The 27500-nt window shown below is 42.1% G+C and overlaps 3 protein-coding genes across 5 annotated transcripts in view; 1 reads left to right on the top strand and 2 right to left on the bottom strand.

Moving 5' to 3' along the window:
- adam17b (ADAM metallopeptidase domain 17b) overlaps positions 1 to 3702 on the top strand; it is an 18677-nt gene extending 14975 nt beyond the window's left edge. For both annotated transcript variants that reach the window (XM_047388745.1, XM_047388744.1), the window contains exon 18: positions 2072 to 3702. In XM_047388745.1, coding sequence (XP_047244701.1) covers positions 2072 to 2449 — 378 coding nt within the window. In that variant the 3' untranslated portion in view covers positions 2450 to 3702. The remainder of the gene's footprint in view (positions 1 to 2071) is intronic.
- Positions 3703 to 3823: 121 nt separating this feature from the next.
- Positions 3824 to 13286, bottom strand: cpsf3 (cleavage and polyadenylation specific factor 3). Its single transcript, XM_047388747.1, has 18 exons — positions 13100 to 13286; positions 12640 to 12703; positions 12469 to 12566; positions 12158 to 12286; positions 11417 to 11594; positions 11087 to 11176; positions 10246 to 10396; positions 9779 to 9954; positions 9531 to 9689; positions 8556 to 8702; positions 8294 to 8446; positions 8108 to 8216; positions 6887 to 6985; positions 6282 to 6376; positions 4591 to 4678; positions 4449 to 4515; positions 4261 to 4357; positions 3824 to 4019 (listed from the first exon to the last, which is right to left on the bottom strand). Exons 1-18 carry the CDS (start codon positions 13168 to 13170, stop codon positions 3930 to 3932), a joined length of 2061 nt encoding a protein of 686 aa, XP_047244703.1. The 5' UTR covers positions 13171 to 13286; the 3' UTR covers positions 3824 to 3929.
- Positions 13287 to 13969: 683 nt separating this feature from the next.
- Positions 13970 to 27500, bottom strand: part of asap2b (ArfGAP with SH3 domain, ankyrin repeat and PH domain 2b) — a 44422-nt gene continuing 30891 nt past the window's right edge. For both annotated transcript variants that reach the window (XM_047388743.1, XM_047388742.1), the window contains exons 12-28: positions 27343 to 27430; positions 27201 to 27249; positions 26957 to 27123; positions 25654 to 25787; positions 24361 to 24455; positions 24071 to 24260; positions 23009 to 23094; positions 22782 to 22897; positions 20689 to 20756; positions 18551 to 18658; positions 18227 to 18461; positions 18046 to 18144; positions 17689 to 17944; positions 17341 to 17399; positions 16667 to 16725; positions 16447 to 16566; positions 13970 to 14659 (exon numbers count right to left, since the gene is read on the bottom strand). In XM_047388743.1, the coding sequence (XP_047244699.1) occupies positions 14585 to 14659; positions 16447 to 16566; positions 16667 to 16725; positions 17341 to 17399; positions 17689 to 17944; positions 18046 to 18144; positions 18227 to 18461; positions 18551 to 18658; positions 20689 to 20756; positions 22782 to 22897; positions 23009 to 23094; positions 24071 to 24260; positions 24361 to 24455; positions 25654 to 25787; positions 26957 to 27123; positions 27201 to 27249; positions 27343 to 27430 (2004 nt within the window). In that variant the 3' untranslated portion in view covers positions 13970 to 14584. The remainder of the gene's footprint in view (positions 14660 to 16446; positions 16567 to 16666; positions 16726 to 17340; positions 17400 to 17688; positions 17945 to 18045; positions 18145 to 18226; positions 18462 to 18550; positions 18659 to 20688; positions 20757 to 22781; positions 22898 to 23008; positions 23095 to 24070; positions 24261 to 24360; positions 24456 to 25653; positions 25788 to 26956; positions 27124 to 27200; positions 27250 to 27342; positions 27431 to 27500) is intronic.

Here is a 27500-nt window from a genome sequence, read left to right as displayed (position 1 = left end):
TAAATAACTGAATCTGACTGAACTGTTCAATGATTAGGATTAACTGGAATGTATGAACCTGACTTGAAATCGGTATTATTCAAATGAAGTGCCTTGAGACGACATGTGTGGTGAATTGGCGCTATATAAATAAACTGACCAACAATGCCTTGTAAATCCCTGTGGATTTTGTAAAGTGAGACAGAGATGAAGGAAGGTCGGAGCAGACGTTTGATTAACAGATTGGCTGTGGTGATCCACACAAGTTTAAGTTCAGGTTGCACAGCTTAATCTTCTCCTTGAACCACCACCATAACGTGGTGGACGGGTTTGAGTGCCCGATCCCCGGATGCTTAGGCTGGCTCTAGGGATGTGGAATGTCACCTCGCTGGGGAGGAAGGAGCCTGAGCTTGTGTGGGACGTCGAGAGATATCGACTAGAAATAGTCGGGCTCGCCTCCACGCACAGCGTGGGCTCTGGAACCCATCTCCTTGAGAGGGGTTGGACTCTCTTCTACTCTGGAGTGGCCCACGGGGAGAGGCGGCGGGCTGGTGTGGGTTTGCTTGTTGCCCCCCAGCTCAGCCGTCTCGTGTTGGGGTTTACCCCAGTGGATGAGAGGGTTGTATCCCTGCGCCTTCGGGTTGGGGAGAAGTCTCTGACTATCATTTCAGCCTACGGGCCGAGTGGCAGTGCAGAGTACCCGGCCTTCTTGGCGTCCCTGTCGGGGGTGCTGGATAGTGCCCCTCCCGGGGACTCCATTATTCTGCTGGGGGACTTCAATGCCCACGTGGGGAACGACAGTGACACCTGGAGAGGCGTGATCGGGAGGAATGGCCTCCCTGATCTGAATCCAAGTGGTGTTTTGTTATTGGACTTCTGTGCTAGTCACGGATTGTCCATAACGAACACCACGTTCAAACATAAGGGTGTCCATCAATGCACTTGGCACCAGGACACCCTAGGCAGGAGGTCGATGATCGACTTTGTTGTCGTATCATCAGACCTTCGGCTGCATGTTTTGGACACTCGGGTGAAGAGAGGGGCTGAGCTGTCCACTGATCATCACCTGGTGGTGAGTTGGATCCGCTGGAGGAGGAGAAAGCCGGACAGACTTGGCAGGCCCAAGCGCATAGTGAGGGTCTGCTGGGAACGTCTGGCGGAGCCCTCGGCCAGGGATGTATTCAACTCCCACCTCCAGGAGAGCTTTGACCAGATTCCGAGGGATGTTGGAGACATAGAGTCCGAGTGGACCATGTTCTCCGCATCTATTGTTGATGCTGCTGCCCATAGCTGCGGCCGTAAGGTCTGCGGTGCCTGTCGTGGCGGCAATCCCTGAACCCGGTGGTGGACACCGGCAGTAAGGGATGCTGTTAAGCTGAAGAAGGAGTCCTATCGGCTGTGGTTGGCTTGTGGGACTCCTGAGGCGGCTGTCGGGTACCGTGAGGCCAAGCGTGCCGCGGCCCGGGCTGTGGCAGAGGCAAAAACTCACGCCTGGGAGGAGTTCGGTGAGGCCATGGAGAAGGACTACCGGTTGGCCTCGAAGCGATTCTGGCAAACCGTCCGGCGCCACAGGAGGGGGAAGCAGTGCTTCGCCAACACTGTTTATAGTGGGGGTGGGAGGCTGCTGACCTCAACTGAGGAGAGGGACGTCTGGGTGTCTCTGCTGAGTCTGCTGCCCCCGCAACCCCGTCCCGCATAAAGTGGAAGACGACGAGTATGAGCCTAATCTACAATTAACTGTCCATGGACCCACCATTGAGTGCTAGCAATATCAACGTATGGAAGTGATTTCATTGATTTGGTGTTGTGCCTAAATACTTTTTGTAATATAGTTCATGTAAAATCTCAGATTGGGAAGGTGATGTGAGTAGTTAACAGTTTTTGTCTGGACCGTAGGAGTTGTTGAGAGGATCCAAGTTCTGAGCAATGAGGCACTCCAGTGGAACGTAATCCTTTACAAATTAATGGAAGTCCTTCAGTTTGCTTCTGTTTAGTTTCAGACAACTTTAGGGTCACTTCAGGGTAGAGGAAAACAGCAGTTCTAGTCTAGTCCTTCATCGCCTCAGTGAATGAAAATCAATTTCTTTCCCAGAATGCTGAGCTCTTGAGCAGCCTGGATTCTGCTTCTGTCCGGATCTTCAAACCTCTCAGCTTCCCAACCGCCCCTGTGCATCTCCCACCGATTGGGCCACAGCAGACCAGCAGCCCGCCGGTCTTCAGCGCCGGATCTACTTCGAGGCACACATCTCCGCTTCTGGATGCCGCCCACATGGCCACCATCCTGGAGGATCCCAGCTTGGACTCCCACCTGGACGAGGAGCTGCAGGAGGCGTTCGGACGACCAGCTAGAGACACTCGGCGTTCGTTCGAGGACTTGACTGAGAGAAACCCAATGAGCCACAGCAGCAAGTCAAAGCTGTTCCGACTCCAGAGGCAACATCAGATTGACAGCAAGGAAACTCAGTGCTAAGAGGCACAGCTAGGGGGCGCTGCCCCCTCATCTGATAAAATTGATCTGCTGAGGCAGCTCTATTGTTTCTCTAAACTCATCTCCCTGCTACAGATGATGTTCTTCAGATGTTTATCACCCGTCTCAGGTACCAGACTAAAGCCTCTGTTTGGCTTTAATCTTATTTTCTATTTTTAACAAATCTTAGCAGCTGTTGGACGGGACATCCACCACAAGGGTCCCTGAACGCCTCACGCTCTAAACACAGAGGCTGGTGTCGGTTGTGTTCAGGCTGAATAAGTGATGGAAATTTATAATCAGTTTTTTAAATACGTTTTTTCTACAGCGGCTCATTTTTTTCCCCATAAGGTACAACTTTTAAATTTGCACTCCCGTTGTTAAAACAGTCCAGTTTTATAGTTATAAATTATTTGTGTAGAAATCCACATTTTTATAATTTCGAGACTGACCTGCATTAGTGTTTGAGTTACTGTCAGATAATCCACCAACACTCAGTCTTTTTCAGGTTGATCACAATTTTAATGCTTAGAGCATATTGACACCAAGTCCAGAAATTAATAGAAAAAAAACAAAATCACATTAAATGTCTGACACATCAGCAATGGACCTAAAATGGGTGTTTTTCTTAAGACTTTAATGCCCACAAATATTCTTCAAAATAAGAGTCTAGAGCAATTAAAGCTGAAATGTCTCCAAAACAAGTTTTCAAATTCCTCATAAATTTGGAAAAACGAGTTTTCTGGATTTCAGGCAGTTTTGCCAAATTTTCTTAGATTTAAAACCGTCTGTGCGATTAAAGTTAAAACTGTCCCAGTTGGAGCTTTTTATTTGTTTTAAATCTGTTTATTTTCAGATTTAGGTATAATTTCAGGTATTTTCAGCACAGTTTCACTAAAGAAGTTTGGCTAAAATGGTTTCTACTGACAGTGCTTTAATTAAAAACCGATACAAAACAGCCGAACTTGTGAGACATTTTAAAGATGGTCGACAGTTTTAAACGTCTTTTAAACTGTGTTTTGTTTTAAACAGATTTGTCCGGATTTAAACCAAAGATTTACAAACTTTACAGTTTTGGGGTTCAGGAGAAAACCAGCTTTCATTACGCGCTGTGTTTTGTTTTACTGTATTAACCAGCTGTTAGTGTTAAAACCACCTGTCAGTATTTTATGTCTGTTTTAATGTGTTTTCTTTCGTTTTAATGTTTTTCAAAGCTGCAACTTTAACATGAAAAATAAAAGTTACTGTTCAGAAAACTTTCAGCATGTTTTCATCTTATAGTAAAGACAGCAAACAGGTTTAAAAACCTGCCTTTAAAATCTACATTTTTATATGAAATTAGAAAAAAGTATAAAGTGTAAAAAATTTGAAATAAAATCCAACAAAAGATGTTTATTTTGTACAAAAGCAATCATAATGGAGCAGCCTTGTTGTTAATCAGTAGAAAAAAACAAGGAAACTTGGATAAAGTGGGCGTGGCCTGTCAGAAGGCAGGCGTCAGGGCCTCGAAGAGACGATGGATGGCGACCTCAATCATCTCCCTCAGAGGCTCGTCGTCCAGACACGTCACCGCCTGTGTGTCACAGATCTGAGGTCAGTGTCATCACATTCATTCACATTTTTACCATCAGATCAGATCAGGGAAAAAGTCCAGATCAAATCTCAGTTTAGGAGTCTCTTTAAGATGGGCAGGAACTGGACTCGACAGTCCCACCTTCAGGAAGAACAGGACTTTATGTTTTGACTGAACATTCCAGCCTGAAGAGGGCGCTGCTGTGCCGTGACACCTGACTCCGCCCACTTTCTGTACTCACTCTCGTCTCCGGGTCGACTGTCGCCGTGGCTCCGTCCACCGTCACGCACAAATTTCTGCTATCTTTGAAGTCCACGCAGTCGTCTCCGAACATGTCGCTGCAGCACAATACACAGCACTCAGGTTACCATGGCAACTGTCATGCTTTTATTTTGAAAACAACGGTTTGTGTGTGCTGACTGGACTCACTGCAGCATGAGCTCCAGACGCTCCACAAACACCTCCATGTCGAAGATCTCCTTCCTGCTGTCCAGGACTGAAACAAACAAACAAAGGTTAGAAACACCAGCTGAGTGGCGCCCCCTGCAGGCTGCTGTTTTCATTTACTGACATTTCTGGGCATTGGGGTTGGACTGGACCTCCAGGACCACTGTGGTGACGGCGTCTGCGTACATGTCATTGAGCGGGTTGGCGACCCACTGAGGGGAGAACAGAGATGTTAATAAGTTCAACATAAGTCAACAGCTACACTGCCAGTTATTTATTAATTATCAGGAAATTAATAAAAGAATAAACTTCAGCGGCTGAAATTAGAAATTACTGTTGAATTAATAACAACAAAGGGAAAAATCAGGAGGTTCCAGCGTACTATGCTAATTTGAAACTATAACATAAAAATAGAAAACGTTTTTAATTTAAATGAATTCAGTTCATTGAATTTCAGGCAGCATTTAACTTGTTTCATCTAAACGATAAGCAAGAAGGTATGAAGGCACAACTGCATTAGATACAGAGGAAGACATGTGAATAACTTGTCTAAAAGCAGTGAAGACAGTTGTCCTCCTGCAGGCAGACACTAAACATCTGCTGACGATCAATCAAACCACCAGCATATATCAGACTGTTTCAGCTCAAGCTGCACTTTATGTAAATACTAAATACCACGCGCCACTTTCCATGGACATATGTTCTCTCTTTCTAGACGTGTTTTTTTATTTTGTAAATGTCTATAACCTACATGTGTATCTTTTGAGCCGGGTCTCAGCTAAATGTCAATATGGGGACGTAATGATGATAAAGAATCTTGAATAAATATTGATTTATAATTAGTTATTAACTAACAGAAGTAAATAAACACTAATCATGTCCTTTAGGATTTAAAGGCATAAATAAATACATTTTATTTAATTTAAATATTTCAAATTATATTTTTCTATGTTTATTATTGTTATAAATGATCAGATATGAACCATCAAAAGGATGATTATGAGATTCATAATCTTTTTCTTTTGATAATTTCTGTTTTTGGCACGTTTGACATTCTGTAATGTTGCCATCAACACTGAATATATAAGACATTAAAACACATTTGTTTCATTATTACTATTGCAATATTTATATTCTTTAGATTTTTAATTAAATGCTTGGCTTTTAAAAAGAGCCAAACCTGTTTATTTTAAATCTATAGTTTTACTGACTTTATGCCATTCTTTCTTTTTAAAGTTATTTATATTTATTTTTTTCTTATTACCAATAGGCATTAAGAAAACTAGCATGTATAAAAAGTTAAAATACATTTTTTAAATAAAGATTTTGTTGAGGACCACAGTCCCGTATATGGAGCGCCTGCTTTTTAAAAAATGAGATATTTAAATATTTTACATATTTCTTAACTCTTTTAGAATGTATGTTTATGTGAACTAAAAGAAATAATGAAAAACTTGATGTATTTTCTCATTTTTTGGCACTTCTAGCATACCGTATTTTTATTCATTTCATGTATTTTGAATGTAAATATTAATGTGTATAGTGAACCCCAATTTATTACATATTTATTTTCTGTTTGCTTGATAAAAATAATATATTTTAGCTGATGTTTTTGTTATATCTCCAAATTAAAAGTTAAACCTTTAAAACATAAAAGCCTGAAATATAAAACGTTTGATATTTATCACAGAGTTTGTTTTCTGAATGACCGCCCATGGATCGAAGTTATGAATAAAGATTTAAAGCAAACTTAAAGTATGACAACATAAACTGTGTGGCAGCAACAGACTTCCTGCTGTGTTTGTGCAGTCTGACCTCCAGCAGCACCATGCCGGCTTCATGAACCAGAGTGATGCTTTCAAAGATCTTCACTGTGATTTTCTCCGCTTTCTCCACCTGCTGAACGTCACCTGCGCGGAGAACCCAACACAGATTCATCTCATCAGGCTGATCAGACTGAGGCAGTCGGAGAAACGAATCTCTTCGGATTTAGTCTCTTTACTTGTAGTAAAGCAGTTATAAAAACTGCTTCTCAACACACACAGAATTAGCAACAGGCGCTCTGAGGTCTGAAAGGAAAAGTAGAGGAGAACTGATGCCCTGAATTAAATTTAAATGAATGAAACGATGAATGAATGGAGGGATGAAACAGTCTGGAAAATGCACAAAATCTTCCATATCTCCTTTTTTAACATGCATCCAAATGTGGAAAATCCCCAGATCAATATTTTATGATATTTTTTCCAGAGTAAGAACCAAGTTGCACTTTCCAACATTTGTCATTTGTTTCCCTTAAAAACAGTATTAGAACAACCAGACTAGATGCAAACTCAGCGCTGTTTTTGGACCAGCCTGCAGAAAGATTAGAACAGCAAACATGTTTTGACGTGAGCTCAGGTGAGTTTCTGATTTTAATTTACCTGCCAGGTTCTTCAGCTGGCTCACCAGCAGGGAGATGGGTCCGGTGAACGGGATGGCCTGAGTCTGGGTCACGTTGCCCACGGACAGATCTGTGTAGTCTGGACAGAGAGCCGAAGGAACCATGAAAACCTTGCAACATGAACACACCATAGAGGGATGCATTCAGGGACACAGAACCACTGGAAAAAACACCACTCTGAGGATTCAGACTGAAAGAACAGAAACGTTTCTTACATCTTAAAAACTCAGCTGTTTGTAGGTGCACCTTTAAGTTCTCAGTAACTCCGACTGGGGATTAGGTGAACTTAAGTATTTGACAAAGGCCAGATGGCTTCTGATTAGAGGAAAAAACACTAACATTTTGAGAATGTCTTCAACAAAAATGAGCGTAAACTTTAACCTTCAAACATCTCACCCATAAAAACTTGGATCGTATTGTTTCCAGGTGATATTATAAGTACTCCGCATTTAACGGTTGTTTAGTTTTTGTCATTTTAACGTCAAGAAGAACTGGTTTGAAGTTCGGTTCACAAAGGTTAATAAAACTGGTGAGTTTATGTTCATGGTCCACCATGCAAAAAGTTTAACGAAATTAAAAGTCCCAACATGACCAGTTCTCATTCATTCATCAACGTCTCCCAAAAAAAAAAAGTAAAAAAAAAAAAACATTTTGGTCACATCATTCACCAATCAGTTGTTACCATGGCAACTGCAGCCAGGCCTTTGCCTAAAAGCGTTACTTATTTTCCTGTTTAATTGTCAGAAAGCAAACAGATTTAAAGTCCTGACAGAAAAACAACCCAGGAGGATTATTGTTAATTCCTCTTTATGGCTGTTTTCGATATGAATCCTGATTCTGTTTAAGCATAAAACAAAACATGTAACACCAGTCATAACCGTGCTCATTTTATTGGTTTGCACACAACTCTGCTTTAAGACACTTTACCTAATTTTGTTAATTAAAATATATCCAATCTTCCCTATCCCATTCCATCTCTCAACATTTAAAGTCACTGAGTCATGCCATGAAGAGTTTCAGGGGTTACTCTTCTCCTTTATCTTTGCTATGTCCAACAAAAATAAAAGATTGTTGTGAAAATGTTGGTTTATAAATCCCTCAAATTCTATGTTCTTCACTGGGAACGGGTCAGGGTAGCAACTGATAAAATAGGCCTAGTTCAATCCTGTTTCTGGGTTTTTCTGTCCAATCAGTTACTTACTGGAGAGGTCAGATGGGGTCATGATGTGGTAGTTAAAGTGCCTCTTCACTAGGATCCCAGAGACCCTCTGACCCTGAGCACACTTCTTGTCTGCGAGCACGCCCATCACCTGAAGCAGAGCATGCTGGGAGTTAAAAGTCCATCAGATTTTAAGGATCACGTATTTATGCACATGCTCAGATGAACCTTTGCCAGCTTCTCTCCTCTGAAGGTGAGCGTGACAGCCTCAGTGTTCCTCGGGTTGTGGACCTCGATGTGGACCTCATCGTTGTCCTCGTACTCGCGGATCAGAGCTGCCTTCAGTCGAGCCATCTCGTTCTGCTCGCCGTGGACCAGAATCTGCAGGTAAAGGACCAAATGAATTCTAGATCACGGTCTGCTCTGTGCTTCAGCAGCTTGAAGTTTTCTGGTCAGCTCAGATGTGGCCTGACTGTGGTGTCCTAATTACCACGTGAGGAGGTTTGAGGGCTCTGATGAACTCGCTGGTCTGCTGGTAGTCAGTGTGAGCAGAGAAGGAGATGTAGTCCACAGACATCTTCAGAGGAAGCTTCTGACCCGACATGGTGGCGATCTCCTCAGGTTCAGTCATGATGTGCTGCAACACAACAACACTTTAAAACCGATGTCAGAAAAGAAATGCATTACTCTAAAATGAAGTTTAAATTTGATTACATTTCTTTGTGGAATTTTTGTTTCATATTTAGAACATGTTTACAGGATTTGTATTCAGGGTTTAGATAAAGTATTCAGAACCCGGGAACTTTCCCCACATATTAAATGGTTAAACCACAAAAACAATGTATTTTACTGGGATTCTTTACCATATAACTGTGAAGTGGAAGGAAAATGGTTTTATATTTCTAAAAGTGTGGTCTGGATTTGTATTCCCACCCCCCCAGTAGAACCACATACAGTTGCAGGTCTTTCAGGGTAAAATAAAGACAAATGATTAATTAACAAGATTTTTTAATGCAAATCTAATTTATGTGAAAATATGTAGAGATTTGAACAAATGCAAATTGTTTTTACCCAGTGCATCATCAAATGTTGAGCTCTCAGTTAGAAAAATGCTAAAACATTAAACTTTATTTCAATAACAGCCCCTCAAACAATAAAACTACTGTTTTACTCCACAAGAGGGAGCTCTTGCACCAATAGTGGTGCATTTATCACAGTTGGAGAATCACGCATTCAGCAGTTTTTCTCATATTTGAGGTTTCTGGTTTTGCCTAACCTGTGCTATGATTAAACAGTGGTCGGTTGAATCAAACCTCTGACTTGTGAGTAGTGGTGAGTAGGTGTGATATGGGGGTGGCCCACTCTGTGCTCCATTATAACCAGTGAGCCTTATCGGAGCCTTTGATGGGTTAATACGAGTGTGACTGAATGCCTAATGAGGATAAGACGTTCCTGTCTCCATCACCTTGGCCAACGTTCCCTCCACACAGTATCCGGCGATGATGACGCCGTTCCGTCTGTCGGTGCACCAGCTCTCAAACAGCTCTCTGGAAAGGCCGCTCTGCATCATACCAGGAGACGCCATCACCACGCTGGGGCCGATGTCGTCGAAGTGATCCATGCTCTGAAAACAAACAACAGCCAACCACATTAACACGAACACCTTCAGTGATTGAGCTGCAGCCGGACCCCCAGCTGAGGGCGCTCACTGACCTTCAGGTTGCTGATGTGCTTGAAGACGAAGGGGTTGTTGACGTTGATGGCCTTGCGAATCTTGTCGTTCATGGCGTTGATGTAGGTCTGGTAGACGGCCATGCACTTCCTGGCCAGAGATGAGGCATAGTAGATGGGAATGTCGTGGAGCTCCGGGTGGTTCTGCCAGTACTCATCTGGGTCAAAAAGGAGATTCAGGTGACTATTTTAAATCAGAATTACTTTTTAGCCCACGTTTTTTACCGTTTCCTCCTTCAAGCAGTCAGACTCTCTTGAAATTATTAAACTTGTTTCAACAGTTCTGTCAGAAACTAATCATAAAGACCTGAGAGGCAACCTGAGCACAAACACCCACATGGCTCAGAACGCTGAGTCTATTTTCTGTTGGAAAGCCTTAAAATGTGTCCCCTGATGGAGAAACGTCTGGTAACCGGGCACAACAGAGGATCACAGGGAGCCGAACTCACCCAGGATGAGCAGCAGCTCCTGAGCTCGTCCCAAAGCAAACACGGGGATCAGACAGCGGCCCTCCCTGTTCACGATGTCGTGCACTGTGTTGCAGAAGCGGGCCTCCCTCTCCTCACGCTTCTCATGGATGTGGGTGCCGTACGTCGACTCCTGTCAGAAACAAACACGTTAATATTTCCTGCCTCTCTGCATGACTTCCAGCTGTAAAGGTCCAGAATGATGGACGCTGAGCCCACATGTTCTGGTGTCTAACCTCCGTCAAAGGTCTAAATGCAGAGCGCCCTCTGCTGGACCTCAAATATCAGGCTCATTATAGAATGATAACTCCACACACATCTTCAAACAAACTGTTTCCAGCGTAACTTAAGTTTGCTACATTTACCAACAAAAATGCATGACTTATTTATTTGTTTGTACGGCTTTAGGTAGCATTCTGGATGCAGCAATGTACTGCTAGGTTATGATGGTTTTCCAAGGTACCTCTAGATCAGGGGTCTCCAACTCCAGTCCTCCAGTGCCACTGTCCTGCAACTTTAAAATTCCCCCCCCGCTCCAACACACCTTTAACATTTACAGTTTTTACCGGAAAGACCAGGAGGGTGTAGGCAGGGATGGACTTGCTAAGGAGGGATTGCGACCCCATCATAAACTGCTTTCTGTCCCAGTTTCTTGTTTCTTAACGGTGTGACACAAAGTACTCAATGAAGACCAGTGCTTGCTAGGAAAAACTGAATGTTTAATGGATGCTTCCTCACCTGAAGCTAGTAAACTATGATAATAAACAGCTATGATATCAGAGATCAGCTTTATGAGCAGGACAGCCTCAGACTGATCACTCACTGTGATGAGGATATCTGGCTTCACGCTGGGGATCTCTGCAGCCATCAGGTGCCTGTCCTCCTGCCGGGAGAAGTCTCCTGTATAAAGCAGCTGCACAAACAGACAGAAACTCATAGGAGGAAAAACATCTTTCACTCCAGCTTTTTGATTTGTCATCAACAGCAAATTTTCTTCTCCATATATATTTTACCTCAGACAGACACACAGTGGTTTATGTTCTGACTTTAGACTTCTTATTGGAAAGTCCCCACCCCCAATGTCACCATTAAATGCACAGCGAATCAAAGCAGCTCCAGAACCAAGCAAACACCAAATGTTTTATCGACAGACCTTGACACCGGCGATCTCGATCATGAACATGGCGGCTCCCAGGACGTGGCCGGCGTGGTAACACCAGAACTTGATGCCCGCCACCTCCTTCACCTCGTGGAAGTTGATGGTCTCGATCTTCTCCATGCTGTCCTCCAGGTCCGTCTCAGTGTACAGCATGTCGTCCGCCGAGATGTTACTGAGAGACAGGACACAGCGAGGTACGGAGTGAGTACACAAACCAGAACAGAGAAGAAATCTGATGGTTTTCTAGGTTGCCATGTTCAACCAAAGCACTCAGACTTCCTTGTTTTAAAGTTATTCTGATCAGCAGTTCTCCAGACACACTGAGAGGATATCAAAGCTTTTCTTCGGACTATGGCTGCAGTTTCAGTTCTCTTGGTTTTGAGCTCAGTAAATATGATGGAAGTTATGGACGTCTGCTTTGATATATCAATGGGGATAATCTTTATTACCTGACTTAAAACTACAACCTCTACAAGGAACCTGCAACACTTTTTATGTTAAATATTTGTTACACTGAATGGTTTTATTAAAAGAAACTGAGTTTGGATGCTTTCAAAAATCAGAATCAGCGGATCAGAAAACACAGAAATGTGTAACAGAAGAATCAGAATCTACTTTACTGGCCGACTTTGTCCAGAAAAACACAGAATTTTTGGTTCAACTTTGACATCAGCCTCCAATATCCTGTTCAGCTTATTTGTAATTACTCCACAATCAAACCGGACCTAAACCCACCTGACTTTGACGTAGTCCGACAGCAGCCAGCGGTAGATGGCCTTGGTGGCGTGCGTCATGAAGGTGCGTCCTTTAAAGCTGGTCTTCTGCAGGAACCAGGGAAGTGCTCCACAGTGGTCCAGGTGGAAGCTGAAAGAGGACACAGCTTTAACATCAAGCATTTACCCCATCACCTACCAACGCATGGGAATGGTGTTCCAGAATTTCTGCTGTGAACATCCAATCAGAGACTAATGCTGAGAATCTGTTTTTATAAATGAGTCTTAGCCTTTGGTCTGAGGTGAGTTATGAAGCCAGGTTCCTGAACTCACTGGCTGATGAGCAGCAGGTCGATCTCAGCTGGATCGATCAGGTCGATGTAGGGCAGAGCGTCCATTCCTTCCAGACCGGGATGGATCCCACAGTCCAGCTGAAAGCAAACAGGTGTTTAATGCTCGGAGGTTTTTGGTGTGTCCGGGAAACAACAACACGAACAGTGTTACCATGATTTTCCTGCCTTTGAACTCCAGGATGATGCAGGATCGTCCAACCTCCTGACCGGCTCCTCTGCACACAAACGCACCATCAAACCATGACTTTCTACCCACATCCAGATTAGACCTAATTCACTTATAAAAAAAATTATTCTGACTTTATTTGCTTTGATTTTTAATTATATACGACAAAAGACTGATCCTAAACAAGTTACAATTAAACAACAAAAGACAGAGAAATTTTAAGTAAAACTAATTTATGAACCAAAATGACTAAAACATAAACCAAGAAACGTTTTGCCGAATAGAAGAGCTTGTTATGATTATTATTTATAATTCGAAATGTCATCCTTTAGCGAACATCTTTGCGATAAAACATTAAAGGTTGTATTTTGTGAGCGGAGTTTGGTGTGAGAGCATTGGACTGGCAGCGGATGTCGCGGCTGAAAAATGTCCGATTTAAACTCACAGAGGACGGATCAGAAGCTGGTCGCTCTCCTCCGCAGGAACCGTCACGTCCGCTTTACGCTTAGCCGCCATGTTTACTGCGATAAACTCTACAAAACGTCTAACAAACAAACAAATGCATCACTCCGTTACTCAGTTACCGACTTTCACCACAACTTCATCACACCACCACTTCCGGTCCCTTTTCAAATCCGTCCGTTCAGTACAACTTTTAAACTTCTCCAGTTCCACAAATGAAGCCCGACCATCTAGATCTGTTTACTTTACTTTCCGTTGTTGTATCCTTAAACTATGAAACTATATGAATATCAATTCTAATATATCTGACAGTATCTGAAATTCAAGTCTTCCCAGTGACGTACGCCAAATCAAATATACTTTAATAGCACCACTTAAGTACAAGGCAATGCCCCAAATCTAGTAGTTTTTACAAGAAAATCAAATGAAAATAAGCAGTTATGTGGTAATTTAAAACAAATTTATACCAAAACCAAAAAATATTATTTTTCTTATCCTGGAAAGCAGTAATAAACAATAACGTTCCAAAGAATCCAACAGATTTTGCTACAGGAAATTGGTTCCAGGGCTACGGACGACAGAAACTAAACTACTTGTTCAGTTCTGACCTTGGAAACACTGAGTCAGATGGTCTCTGATTACTTTCATTGACAGAATTTGAGTTTGATTCCCCAAACTGCATGAACAGATGCACTTCTTTTGCCAACAGATTGTGTTCGACTGATAATTCTCTGAGAATAAGAGAAGTTTAAGTTTTCATTCAGCAGCTCTGTAAGGTCAAACATCAGATCATTCATCAGATGGAAATCACCAACAACTTAGCAGAATAGTATGTAGTAAAAACAAAAGAATATTCAGTTACATAAGAGTGTCTTTATTGAAGAGAGAATATAGAACAAAATCTAACAGGCGTTTCATAGTTTACCCTTCTTGACTCTAATCTCAAATCTCACCCACAGTTTTTATGTGGAAAAATGTTAAAATATTTCAAATATTTTTATTTTCCACTTTTTGACCTGAAGCATTAACATACAGGATCGGCTTCGATCCCACTAGCAGAAGAAGAGTCACTTTCATGAGTCCGTTCGACTTCGGGAACATAGTCCAGGCATCAACTGGGTTTGGAAAACCCTTTCCAGTTTGGCACAGCGTTCCTGCTGTCTATCTCTATGCTAAGGCTCCACAACTTTCATTTAAAAAATTTTCACAAATATTCCCAGGACTCAGATTGATTTAAAATAAACATCTCAGAGTTTAAACAAGGCACAAACATAATTCAGAGATGCAAACAGTTGACGTGCAGCATTCAGCACATTGGACTAAACAAACTTTTAGAAGTTTCCGATATTACACGTCAGGTCTGACATAAGCCTCCAGGGGCTCTCCATGATTCAGTTTGAGTTTTGTTCTGGTTACATCCAGTTGGACTGCTGGTGGAGGATGTTAACTCTATACAGAACTGAACAGGTCACTCAGTAGTAAAGTGAACAAAGGTGACAGGAAATGCTCCCTTTCTGCCCGGATCTCCTTCAATATGACCGATCTGAAACACAGAGGAAGTGGAAATGCAGAGAAAATGGTAAACATCATGACGAAAAAAACCATAAACTATTTAAGATGATAAGAATTAATAAAAGCCTATGAGCAAATACACTTGATACCAAAATCAGAAAGAGAAACAGTAAATGTCTGCTTTGAAGACAGATAGTATAGAGTAGTTCTTTTCAGAAGCAGACAGCAGTCTGAGTTTGGAGAACAGATAGAAAAGACTGATATAAAAACTGTATCTTGCGAAGCTTGAGCAATATGTTGTTACAAGTGACAAGAAATCATAGTTTAGAAAAATAATTACAGGCGTACCCCAAGGCTCAGTTCTGGGCACATTTATTTTTAGTTTATACGTAAATGAATTGCCATATTCTTGCTCTGGTTCAGGTTCCACATGTATACTGATGACACTGTTTCTTATGCAGCTGGTAAGAACGTTGCATCTGTTTCAACACAACTGCCTTAGTATTTAGAATCTATTGCAGCATGATGTGAAAAGTCATCTCTTACATGAATGTGTAAAAAATGGTCGATTTGCTTTTCCTCAGGGTCTAATCGTTAATTGACATCATTGATATAAGTTTAAAGACCAATGGGCAACTATCAAATAAATCTTTGTTGTAAATTATTACCTACCTGTTGTATTTTCATTTAAAACCTGTCAACTTCGGTCATCATCTAGACATGTCAAGATGTTGAGTGCATCTTACATTCCTTTAGACTCATTCGAGATTTTCTACCATATCATGCTGCACTGAAACTGCACCTAAAACATATTTTTAAATGTTTACATGGTCTCCTCGGACATTTAGCGACATTTTGGTTCCTTTTTAGAACTACTGATCCTGTACCTGTGGAATCCATTGGAAAATGTAAAGTGGTTTTGTGCAAACCTTCAGTTGCAATAACAGCCTTGGAAAAATAGCCATCAGGGTCAACATATGGAATTCCTTAACTAAAATCGAACTCTGATGGTAATTAACTCAGATTAAAGCTGAATAAGTCTTTAAAGAACCAGCAACTATGCAGACATGAATGATCCCCAGAGATATCTGTAGTGTCAATGTGTCAATGCAATCTGCTGGTTCCCTGAGAGAGACAACCTGTAATATTCAACTAATTTATGCTGTATTGTATTCGAGTTGGATTTAATTGGACTGGATGTATTTTGATCTATAATAAACTGAATCTCATTTGAACTGAGCTGGATTCTGCATACATTTCATTCACCCTTTAACAGGCCAATAAATATTTTATTACACTCATTGTTCTTGGATGTTGGTAAGAAACCTCAAATGTTCCAATATTCACTTACATTTGTGTTTCAGAAATTCCAACTTCAGTGTAAAAAAATAAACCACAGTTTAAGATACTGAAGGTTCAGAACTACCACACAGAACCCAACTTAAAAAACTATTTCTGTGCTCCGACCTTCTTAGAACCAGGCATAGTTTCAAAGACAAGTTACTGTGGTTTTTAAGAAGGGAAACAACTTTGTAAATCTGGAAAACTGGTGTTAAACACAAAGTCACGTCACTTAAAAACCTAAACTGCTTCAACAAAAAGTTAACCAGGCCAGGAAAATAACAGAAACAAAGATCTATAGAAATGTGTTTATTTTCTGGTGGAAGCTCAACAACAAGATCTTCATACTGATCATAAAATGGGAAGATAAAGTAATGAAAGGTCTGAAATAAGATGGAGGGCTTGTTTTAGACGTATTCTGGGACTTTTTTCCTTTTTGCTTTTGTGTTTCCTTTAGTGGAGGTCACGGACACTCACCCACCACTCGCTGTCCTCCTCCCCCTCCACCACAATCACCTCCCCCTCTCTGAAGGTCAGCTCGTCCGGATTATCGGCAAAGCAGTCATAGATGGCCTTCACCCTCTGAAGCTTTTGCTTCTAAAAAAGTCACAAACATCATTCATCACAAACTTCACGCTGAGGTTCAAACATAAATGATTTCACAGCTGGAGGAGAACTGAACGGTCTGAGGACTCACAGTGAAGGCGGTTCTGGGTTTAGGTGTAGGTGGAGCCAGACTTTCAGGACTCTGAAAACCTAGAAAAGAAAACAGACCTGTTAGTGAATTAATATCCGAACCATGAAGAGTAGTTAAACACCACCAGAACCAACTAATGCTACAGGGTAAAAACACTGACCAGCCACTTTATTAGGTACAGCTGTTCATTTGATTCTCATATGACTCTTGATATGTCCAAAATGAGGCCTTGGGGTAGATCCAAGAGTTGCCAGGTAGAAATTTCTCAAGAGTGGCCCGGAAAGAAACAATGGCTCCAAAGGAAGAACTAGAAGAGAAATCTAAGGAGATATTCTGGGAATTTTGGCTGGACAGACAGATAAGCCAATGTTCTGGAACCTTTGGGTGCTGCACAACAACAACAAGTTTGAGGTATTGACCTGGTCCCTTAAGTCTCCACATCTGAAAACTAACAAGGCCAGGCTTTTGAGGCCAAACTCACAACTTCCAGGACTTAAAAGATCTGCTACTGATGGTTTGATTACAGATACCAAAGCAGACCTTCCAGGGTCCATACCCCAGTGGATCTGGTCTGCTTTAGGGGTAAAAGGGAACCTTATGAATACTAGACTGTTGGTCTAAATGTTGTTGCTAATGAGAGAAAAACAAAGGGGTGTTTCTGTGTGTTTAATTACCTGGTTTGTTCACTGATGCAGCTCTAACTGGAGGTCTATGAGGAGGCTGTTTCACTGACCTGAAACCAGTAAAAATAAAGTCAAAGTTGTTCCAGTTCCAGTCTTTACATTTCAATCTTATTTGACCAGTTTAGTTCAGGTTCTAAACAGTCAAAACCAGTCAAGTATTGAGTTCAAGTCGATTATGTTGATCTGACTTTGATTTCATGTGTGCCTTAAAAACTTGAGGCTTGACTTGGAAAAAGTGACATGTGACTATCTCTGATACAGACAATCGACCCATTGACCCAACCCAGTCATGTCCAATTCGCTTCAAACCAGAAACAAATAGTCAACCGTATTACATACTTAGGTGATGGGGGTCCTTGTGGTGCTGGTGGTCTACTGGTCTGCTGGCTAAGCAGAGGTGGGGTAGGTGGTTGAGGTTTGTAGTGGGGCGGTGATGTAAGCGAGGGTCCCGGTGGCACAGGAGGACGTCCAGCTGGTGGAGGGGGCAGAGGAGGCAGGGGGGTGTTTTTGACCGACACATTCTTAGTCTCCAACTTGCCGGTTCTCTTAAATGGAGGAGGAGGAGGAGGAGGTGGCGGAGGGACAGCTGGGAGCACTAGGAGAGGAACATGAAACAAGTCAAATTTCTCCAGAACTTATTTTCACCTCCCTGAAGGACAGATGGTGCACTGTCAGTGAAATCAAAGAGATGCTCACCATACATGGAGGTGTTCATCTCAGGGTTTTGAGGGTTATAGGGGTCAGAGGATGAGCGTTGTCTTCCTACTGATTCTACTGGAGTGGGTTTACTGACACCTGGCCCAGCATGCAGACAGAACCATCGGTTAGCGAAAATCAAGGACGAATGTAAACATATAACCAGCAATCCACAGCAGACCTCGGTTTGGACCTCTCGGAGGTACGGGCGGAATCGGTCCCAGCGGCGGCAGAGTTACTTCCAACATTGTGCCGTACGTCTCATTGCTGATCATGCTGCTTGGGATTGGAGGTCTCTGCTTGTCCCGAGCTATGAGGGCGGCGTCGCGAGCCAGCGCTGAAAAGTTGGGCTGCATGGAAACGATGCAGCTGATTGGACGCTCTTCACGTCGGGATGGGGAAGCTTTCAGGATGGGCTGCACCGCGCAAACAAATCACAAAGGGTGTTACCATCCTGAATCTTAACAGAAACAGGAGACACTATTGGCACATTAAACTGGCAGACCTTGTCCTCCAGCTCGTCCTCGCTCTCATCCAGCTCCTCATTTTGGAGACGCCATTCATACTCTACATGAACGTGAACATTAAACTTTCCTGTCTTAGCCTGAGTCAGCTGAAAAATAAAAAAGAGAAGACAAAAACAAGGCAACAAAAAAGTAATGCATAAAAAAATCAAGATTAAGATAAAACCATGAAAGATCTTTTGAGTTCATGCTACAGATGCACCGATCCGACTGACGGATGAAGAGTTCTGGCATATGTTGAGGTCTGATCTGTTGATGCAGACATCTGAAGCATTTGTTAAACTCTGTTTTAGATCAGCTTAAACATGTTGTGAACACTGACTATAAAAAGGAAAAATGTGTTGCAGAATTCTTGGAGAAATCACTGGATCTTCCACATTCATACATAAAAGCACGAGTTGAAATTGACGAGAGAAATAGGTGCCGACTGACAGATGCATCACTAGTTTAAAGAAATAATTATAACTGAGATAAACAGTTATTTATGCAGGAGTCATCTTACATTCATGTAAATGCTGTTATTTGCCCATTTAATACGAATGTCTTGATCCATCAGTTCTCAGCATAACTACCATTTCACTGCTCCGGTTCTCCAAAAGGCTCACATTTTAACGTTGGTTTTCACAGAACTCAATCCTCTGCTTCCTACTGATCATGTTGAAGTATTTCTCTTGCACAAAAAATCTTTGGTACCTCTTGAACATGGAGTTCCACAGGGTTCTGTTCTTGGCCTATTTTCATTTCTGCTTTATTTGCTTCCCATATATCATCTACTATCACTGTTAAGCCAATAAAATCGACCTCATTTAAACACCAGTCAGTTGCTAAAGTTTCAGGTCTACAGAGCTGTTTAAATCTGTGAATTTCTGATTGTTGAATAATTTTTTCCAGTTAAATGATGAAATTATTAGTGATCCAGATAGCTTGTTTTCACAGATTATTTGGACACCTGATTCACTTTCTGCTCCAAAATTAAAACCTTGGATCTTATTATTTAAAACCATTGCTTAAAAATTTTGCTCATTTCCGTTTTTATCAGTTAAGGATTACTGGTACATTGAGTACTATTACTGAATAACCAATTGTTGGAAAAATGTATAAAAAATGATCATTGTTTAGTTTAAACAAGGTTTATGTTTTAAGTTCTACTCTAGTTAAGATGATTCCTGGGATTGGTTTTAGTGTGGACAAAGGGTTTGTGGAAAGTTAAGGAATGTGGTCTGGAGTGGATCACTACCTGGACATGACAAGCTTATACCATATATGGGCATGACCACTCTTCTAAGTTGAAATCTCTGTAAGAATTGACTGAACCCATTCCCGCTTTTTACTTGTAAGAATGTGAGTTTAAATAAAAGGCTTCCTTTGTCAGAAGAAAGTTGCTGTTCTGCAGAGGACTGTCTCTCCCTTGCAAGTCAAACTTACTTGGTTGACCTTCTGTCTTATTTTACACTTGTCTGTGTTTATCAGCTTTTTAATTCTAACACCAATGCTGAGACAAACATGGTTATTCATGTGTTTATTTCTGTTTTTACCTCACTAGATAAATAGAACTAACTTCATTGAGTTTTTCCGAACAAAGAAATTTGATTTAAAATGTACAAATAACCGTAATGTTAAAGTAAACCCATCCCTGCACCCTATGTATTATTAATAAAGTATTGGATGATTTGAATACTAGAAACTTTCCCACACAATGTGGAACGCATGTTTAGAAATGAATAATGGATAATTTTTTATTTAATTTAAAACCAATTCACATTTAGATCATTTTAAACTAACAAATGTCAAATTTGAGCTTGGAGGAAATTCTATTACAAAAGGGAAAAACTGATGTATCAGAGGTTTCCAAACTTCTCGGCGTGGAACGCAGAAAAAAACATTTACAGAGACGAGCAATTGTCCCTCAGACCAAGGAAACAAGAAACACATCAATCCTTTTCTTCACATTCTGACTCTTTTTTAAAAGGAATAAAAGTTTGATTCCTAAAGACCATTTTTAGTCCCAAAACAGGGTGTTTTATGACACAAAGTGGAATCCTGAGCCAACCTTTGAGAACCACTGCTTTAGAACAATGACAAACCAGAGAAATAATTTGTTTAACCAGTAAAATCTCACCAGCTCTTCACACTGGGAGTGCCGCAGACGTTTAGTGATGTCCAGAGGAGTTTCTCCAGCTTCGTTTGCTGTGGAGATAGAATAGAGTATAAAACAATGTTTTATACTCAAATAATATTGATCCCTTCAATTCTGACATCAATGAATTTTTAAATGAAGTTAATCTTTCTAAATTAACTGCTGGCCCCGAAACCGATTGTCACAGAAATTCAGAAAACCTCGATACTCTCTCCAAACATAAATTTGTGATAACATAACATGCCACACTTCCATCTAGCTACCGTTCAGCAGCACTTATAAATGTAGATCCTAAACTCATCTTCAAAACGTTGGCCACACCTCATAGTATACATCCTGACCAGGTTTGGTTTATTAAAAATCAGTATGCTATAAATAATACAAGAAGACTCATCAATCTAACAGAAAATCCAAAATAAAAACATTTTGTTTCATTAGATGCAGAAAAGACTTTTGACAAAATTAATTAGAAATTTCTCTTCGCTACTTTACAAACATTTGGGTATGGACATACTTTTTGGTCATGGATCAAACTACTATGCAGCTCACCTAATGATTGTGTAAAACTAAAAGTCTGGATTTCTTGAAAGAGGCAGCAGACAGGGCTGTCCACCACTCCTTCCCTCACTGACGGCTGCAATTCGTCAAGTTAAAATATTTATGGCATTCAAACAGTTAATAGAATCCATAACATTGGTTTATATGCTGATGATGGGTTGCTCTTTCTGGAAAATGTAAACCCTAAAAGATAACCCAAATCAAAACCGTTCCCAACAATTTCAGATGACTCTATTAACTGGAACAAGTCAAAGGCCGTTCCTCTCCTCTAATATTCATCTCTCTTCAAATATTCCTTTACAGATGGAAAACATCAGGTACCTGGGCGTCATTATTTCTAAGAGGCTGAATAAGCTGACACGTTTAAATTATACCCCATTACCCAAATTAGTAGAAAACGACCTCACATGGTGGAGAACTGTCCCTTTGTCACTCATGGGATTAATCTCTGCAACAAAATGTTGGTCCTCTTTAAAATGAACTATATCTTCTCTACAATTCCAGTTAAACCACCCCAGACTTGGTTCAAAAGCTTAGATTCTATCGCATTAAAATGTTTGCTGGCATCTAAACCTCCACACATAAGTTTGAAGACTTAATGTTTAGGAGCGCTGGAACTCCCTGAACCCAAGTCCAACATTTCAGTGTTCTGATCTTTGTTTTCACTTCAGGTTTGTGACACGTTGCTCCATCATACTGGAAAAGTTGTTCCTGGATTGTTGGAAGAAGGTTCTGCTGGAAGACATTTATTAATGAAAATGCTCTTGAAGCCCACTTTCATGGATGAGGAGGTAAACATGGATTGGGACCAGGACTGTTGGCACCACACAGGACCCAAAACTCTCACATTTCCTTCTCCAGATGTCCCAACCAATCAGAAGAAAATAACTTTGGACCGGTCTTCTGCTGTTCATCCTTGTTCTTCCTGCAGAACTTCAGTGTCCCTGATGATTTTCTCACTGAGCATCCAGATACTCTCACAACCACCTGATGCCAATACTGAGCAAGCTCTGCACTGGTGGCAACATTCTTCATCAAGAGGATATGGTCCTGCGGCTTGATGGAAAATAGTGGACGTGATGAAGCCATCTTCTCTGCAGCTGAACCCTTTGGCTTAAAGTACTTGACGATCTGGAAAACTGTTTCTTCATCAGATGCGTTCTCAGCCTTTTCCTGCATTTGAGGCCATTTTGATGCAAAGTGATGAATGCTGCACTCTTCTTTGGTGGTAATCATTGCTAACACAAGGAGACCATTTTTAAGTGCATCTGTATCACTTTTATCGCCTTTAGTCAACTGACTGGGCTGACTGACAGATTGGCCTCGCTGCCATGAAGTTAGCTTATCAGTTTAACTAATCTGCATTTAATCATTCTCTAAATTAATGAGTCTCTCAGCACAAAACACACTTGTGTTGACTGTAAACTGACTCCAAAATCTAATTTCACCATAAATGCATCAGGAAAAGGTGTTACCCTAGTCTGATGAACAGTTAAAATGAGCTGTTTGAGTCTTACTGATGGACACTGAAGCTTTCCCCCTCAGCAGCAGCTTCAGACACTCGCTGTTGTCCGTTAGGCAGCAGTAATGCAGCGCTGTGCTTCCTCTGGCCGTCTGCTTGTCCAGGTTGCCGCTGAAACACAGTCAGATGGTCAGGACTGCGCGCTGTATTGACCTCAGCCACGTCAGGTGGACAGAGGTCACAGAAACAGCTGAGAAGGCCCATCCGCCGTGGCGACGTTACCTGTTCTGAGCGAGGAAGTCGACGATGTGGAGAGAGTTTCTGTCCACCATCCTGACGGCCAGATGGAGCACCGTCTCTCCGGGTTCCTGACACACACAACAGGTTCACACACACACACACACACACACACACACACACACACACACACACACACACACACACAGTCAGATTATACAGCATTTTAATGATGCTTTAATAGTGTGGCCTCAGTTGTTCAGGGTTGTAGAAAAAATCTGAGCATCTGATGGAGGAATCCACAGTGCATGTTGGGGGTGTGGCCAAATACTCTGGCTAAGTGCATGTGATCGGGGAATAGCACCGATAGACTCAAATTAACTTGCATGAAATCTGGTTGTTTTAGTCCAGATTTTGCTGAAACATAAATTCTCTCCAATAATTAAAACTAAATGTTGAGGGCGAATCTTTAGTATGTTAACTTCCAGATTAATTTCAGCTTCAACCTTTGCAACCCCCTGGGCTGCACGGTGGCGCAGTTGGTAGCACTGTTGCCTTGCAGCAAGAAGGTCCTGGGTTCAATTCCCAACCGGGGGTCTTTCTGCATGGAGTTTGCATGTTCTCCCTGTGCATGCGTGGGTTCTCACCGGGTACTCCGGCTTCCTCCCACAGTCCAAAGACATGACTGTTAGGTTAATTGGTCTCTCTTAATTTCCCTTAGGTGTATGAATGAGTGTGTGCGTGGTTGTTTGTGTGTTGCCCTGTGATGGACTGGCGACCTGTCCAGGGTGTACCCTGCCTCTCGCCCATAGACTGCTGGAGATAGGCACCAGCTCCCCCGCGACCCACTATGGAATAAGCGGTAGAAAATGACTGACTGACTGACCTTTGCAACCCTTCTCCACACTGCTATCTCTGTGAGGACCATGGCTTTTTGCTGTGAGAGGTGACTGAGAAACGCCTGAGCTGAACTTTATTTGCTGTTAATCAGAGACACTTTAAAGGATGACAGGTGTGTACCGACTGCTGTGTAACATGAACTTAAATGTTCTGTTTCACTCTGAACACCCCAGTTCTGAGTGGGTTTTTATCTGTGTGTGGTCGTACGTGTTCGTTCGATTGCGGGATGGCCTCCATCAGGTCCACACCCTCAGCGTAGACCTGGATCAGCGACAGGATGTCCCTGTTTCTCACGGCTTCGTACAGAGCCTGCAGCCTGGACTCGGCATCGGCAAACAGCCGCTGGGCGAAGCACTTCTCCGTGTACTTGGCCGTGATGTAGTCCTTCCTCATTTGCCTGGAAAAACCCACCAACAGACATCAGAGTTACATCTTCCAGGATTTAGACCCTGTAGCTTTTCAGCAGAAGAACAGAACCTAGCATCATCTGGACCTACATGTCACTTTTCGGATCCGGTTTGGTTACACCCTGCTCCTCCAGATTTGCCTCCATGATGTCATTGAAGTTGGCGTTTCCTACATTCTTAGCCAACTAGAACAGAAAAACAGGAGGAGACCATCAGCTGTGACCAGATATGTTTTCGTGAAATCTGATCAAAGAAATGCTGCATTATATGAAAACATCCTCCTAATCTGTTGGCAGGAATTAGCTGATCAGCTGAGGGATAAATTCATGTTAAAACATGATTGTCAGATATTGATCTAAGAGCATCTTTAGGCCTAAAGATTCTTCTTCAGTCCGGTATCCTTATTTTTTAGAACAAACTGTACCCGGTGGAGCTACAGTTCTGGTGTCTGATATATAAATATCCGACAAAAATAATCTGAGTAAAAACAAGGAGGACTTTTTAAAAGATGAACCAACCTGGCCCTATCTGGAAGTAATTTCCCATCCTCTCTTTGATCGGCCACATTTATTTGAACAGCTAGGTTTAATTTTTTCACAATCCATGTCCAAGACTGATAACTCCCAGACATGTGGAATCAAGAAATCACTTAAACAGAACCTGTCTGACAACATGAAGTAGGCTAAAAGATTTTAAATAGCAACACATCATGACCTGATCTAAAGAAATTCAAGAACGGAAACATCAGTGGCTTCTATCAGTCTGGAAAGGGTTACAGAGCCATTTCTGAGGTGCTGGGACTCCAGAGAGCCAGAGTGAGAACCATCATCCACACATGGAGAAAACATGGAACAATGGAGAACCTTCAGAAGGGGCTGATCTACCATAATTACTCCAAAAGACTGTTACTCATGTAGGAGGCCACAGAAGAACCCAGAACAACATCTAAAGCTCTGCAAACCTCACTGCCTCCGTTAAGATCAGAGATCATGATTCAACAGTAAGAAAGTGAGACTGGACAAAAATGGCCTCCATAGGAAAGTTCCAAATCCACAACCACTGCTGACCCAAAAGAACACGAAGGCCTGCCTCACATTTACCAAAAACATGGTGATGATCCCCAAGAGTTCTGGGAAAATATTCTGTGGACTGAAGAGACGAAGGTGGACCTTTTGAAAGGTGTTGGTCCTGTTTGTACATTACTTCTAACCCTAACCATTTTCCTTCAGAAAAAGAATATCATACAAACAGTCAAACATGGTGGTGGTAGTGTGATGGTCAGGAAGGCTATGGATGAAACCATAGACTCTGCTCTCTAGCAGAAAATCCTGAGGGAGATTGTCCGCTCGTTGAAACGGGTTGAGCTTCTTCAGATGGACTCACCAGCAGCTCCGAGGTCCCCAAAACATCCAGCTCCAGACTTTGGATCCTGGAGTAATGAACCCCCATCTCCCGGTGGATCCCTGAGCACTCGATACAGATCAGGACCCCAAGGTTGGTGGAGAGCCATGTGGGACCTGCAGGAACGATGAGGACGACAAGTCTGGGTGAAACCTGATGAAGATTTACCACACCATGGATCTAATCCGGAGGTGGGTTCATTTCTAACACACAAGTTTCACTGCAATATTTATGTAAGATACAATATTTACTTTATGACTGAGCTATACGGCCTGACCGTTTCAGCTTCACACAAAGCGCACCTCGATAAATGAGAACATCATTGAAAAGTTCCTTTATTTCAGTTATTTAGTCCAAAAAGTGAAACTCGTATATTACATAGATCCATTACACACAGAGTGATACGTTTCAGGTGTTAATTCCTGTTCATCTTGATGATTATGGCTTACTGCTGATAAAAATCCCCAAAAAGGATCAGAACACCGAAACGTTATTTTATGGTCAACAGAATCATGGAGAAGATCCAGCACACAGTCACTGCATCCTCCAGAAGAAGGGTAAAACTACAAAAGGTGATTTTCAAAGAAGCTTTCAGTTCACAAAGTGTTGTATCCAAGCATATTAATAGAAAGTTGAGTGGAAGGAAACAGTTTGGTAGAAAAGGAATGTCAAGCGAAGCCCTTTTAGGAGTTTGAAGAAGACTCACAAGGCGTGAACTGCAGCTGGAGTCAGATCTTTAGGAACCTCCACAGACAGATTTATCCAGGACATGGAGAACATTCCTTGTGTTAAATCAGTACTAAACTCGAGACAAAGTCAAAGGGTCTTCCTTGGGTAAGGAGAAAAAAATAATGCACTGTTGCTCTGTGGTCCAAAGTCGTCTTTCCAGATATATATCTATTCATTTGGAAGTTATGGTCCTGGATTCTGTGCTTTTCTACTCTTCCTCCACACTCTGGGACCTCTGGAACGGATAGATGGATAGATGAACAGATGGATGGATAGATGGATGGATGGATAGATGGACAGATGGATGGATGGATGGATGGATGGATAGATGAACAGATGGATGGATAGATGGATGGATGGATAGATGGATGGATAGATGGACAGATGGATGGATTAAATGTTAAATGGATTAAATGGATTAAGTTTACATTTATCTGAAAACTGGACTTTAGATTCTTTCTTCCCATGTGAAGTTTCCGCAGTCAGAGGTGATTCAGAGTTCCGTGTCATCTGCTGGTTCTGATCCACAGTATTTGCTGAAGGTATGGAGACTTACTTGGGGCATCACAATCGCAGCAGCTGTCGTTGCCGCTCATCCCCTTCACCTCCGCGACGATGGCTTTTGTCAGCTCCTGCACGAGGTTGTTCTCCCCTTCATTCTGGTCGCCTTTGAAGGCCATGTTCAGAGCCTCCTCCTTGCTGTTCTGCAGCACCGACACCCAGCTGAAACACACAGATTACCGTCAGAACCAACAGCCACACGGCTGCCAGCAACCAAGGCTCCCAGAGCGAGAACTTACACCTGACACTCGGCCTCATCCTCGGCCTGGAAGTGGTAGGTCCTGTCGTCTTGAAGAGAAAAAGAAATGGGAACAGTTCAGATGAAAACAATGTAATCGTACTGAGTTGATGTGCGGAAAGGATGCGTCTGCAGCAGCATACGTGAAAACAGGTCGAAGCTCTTCTTCTCGTCAGGGTTCCTCTTCACCTGGCAGGTGAGCAGGTTGAGTTTGGCTGGAGGTTTGTTGGGCTTTTGAACAACAAGAAGACAGACAGATGAGACAAGGAAACAAAAAGACATCAGACAAACTGAACACATT

The sequence above is a fragment of the Girardinichthys multiradiatus genome, chromosome 15 (assembly GCF_021462225.1).
Source record: "Girardinichthys multiradiatus isolate DD_20200921_A chromosome 15, DD_fGirMul_XY1, whole genome shotgun sequence".
Lineage (NCBI taxonomy): Eukaryota > Metazoa > Chordata > Actinopteri > Cyprinodontiformes > Goodeidae > Girardinichthys > Girardinichthys multiradiatus.
Note: the sequence above shows the minus strand (reverse complement) of the source record. Positions and strands in the feature narration are given on the sequence as shown.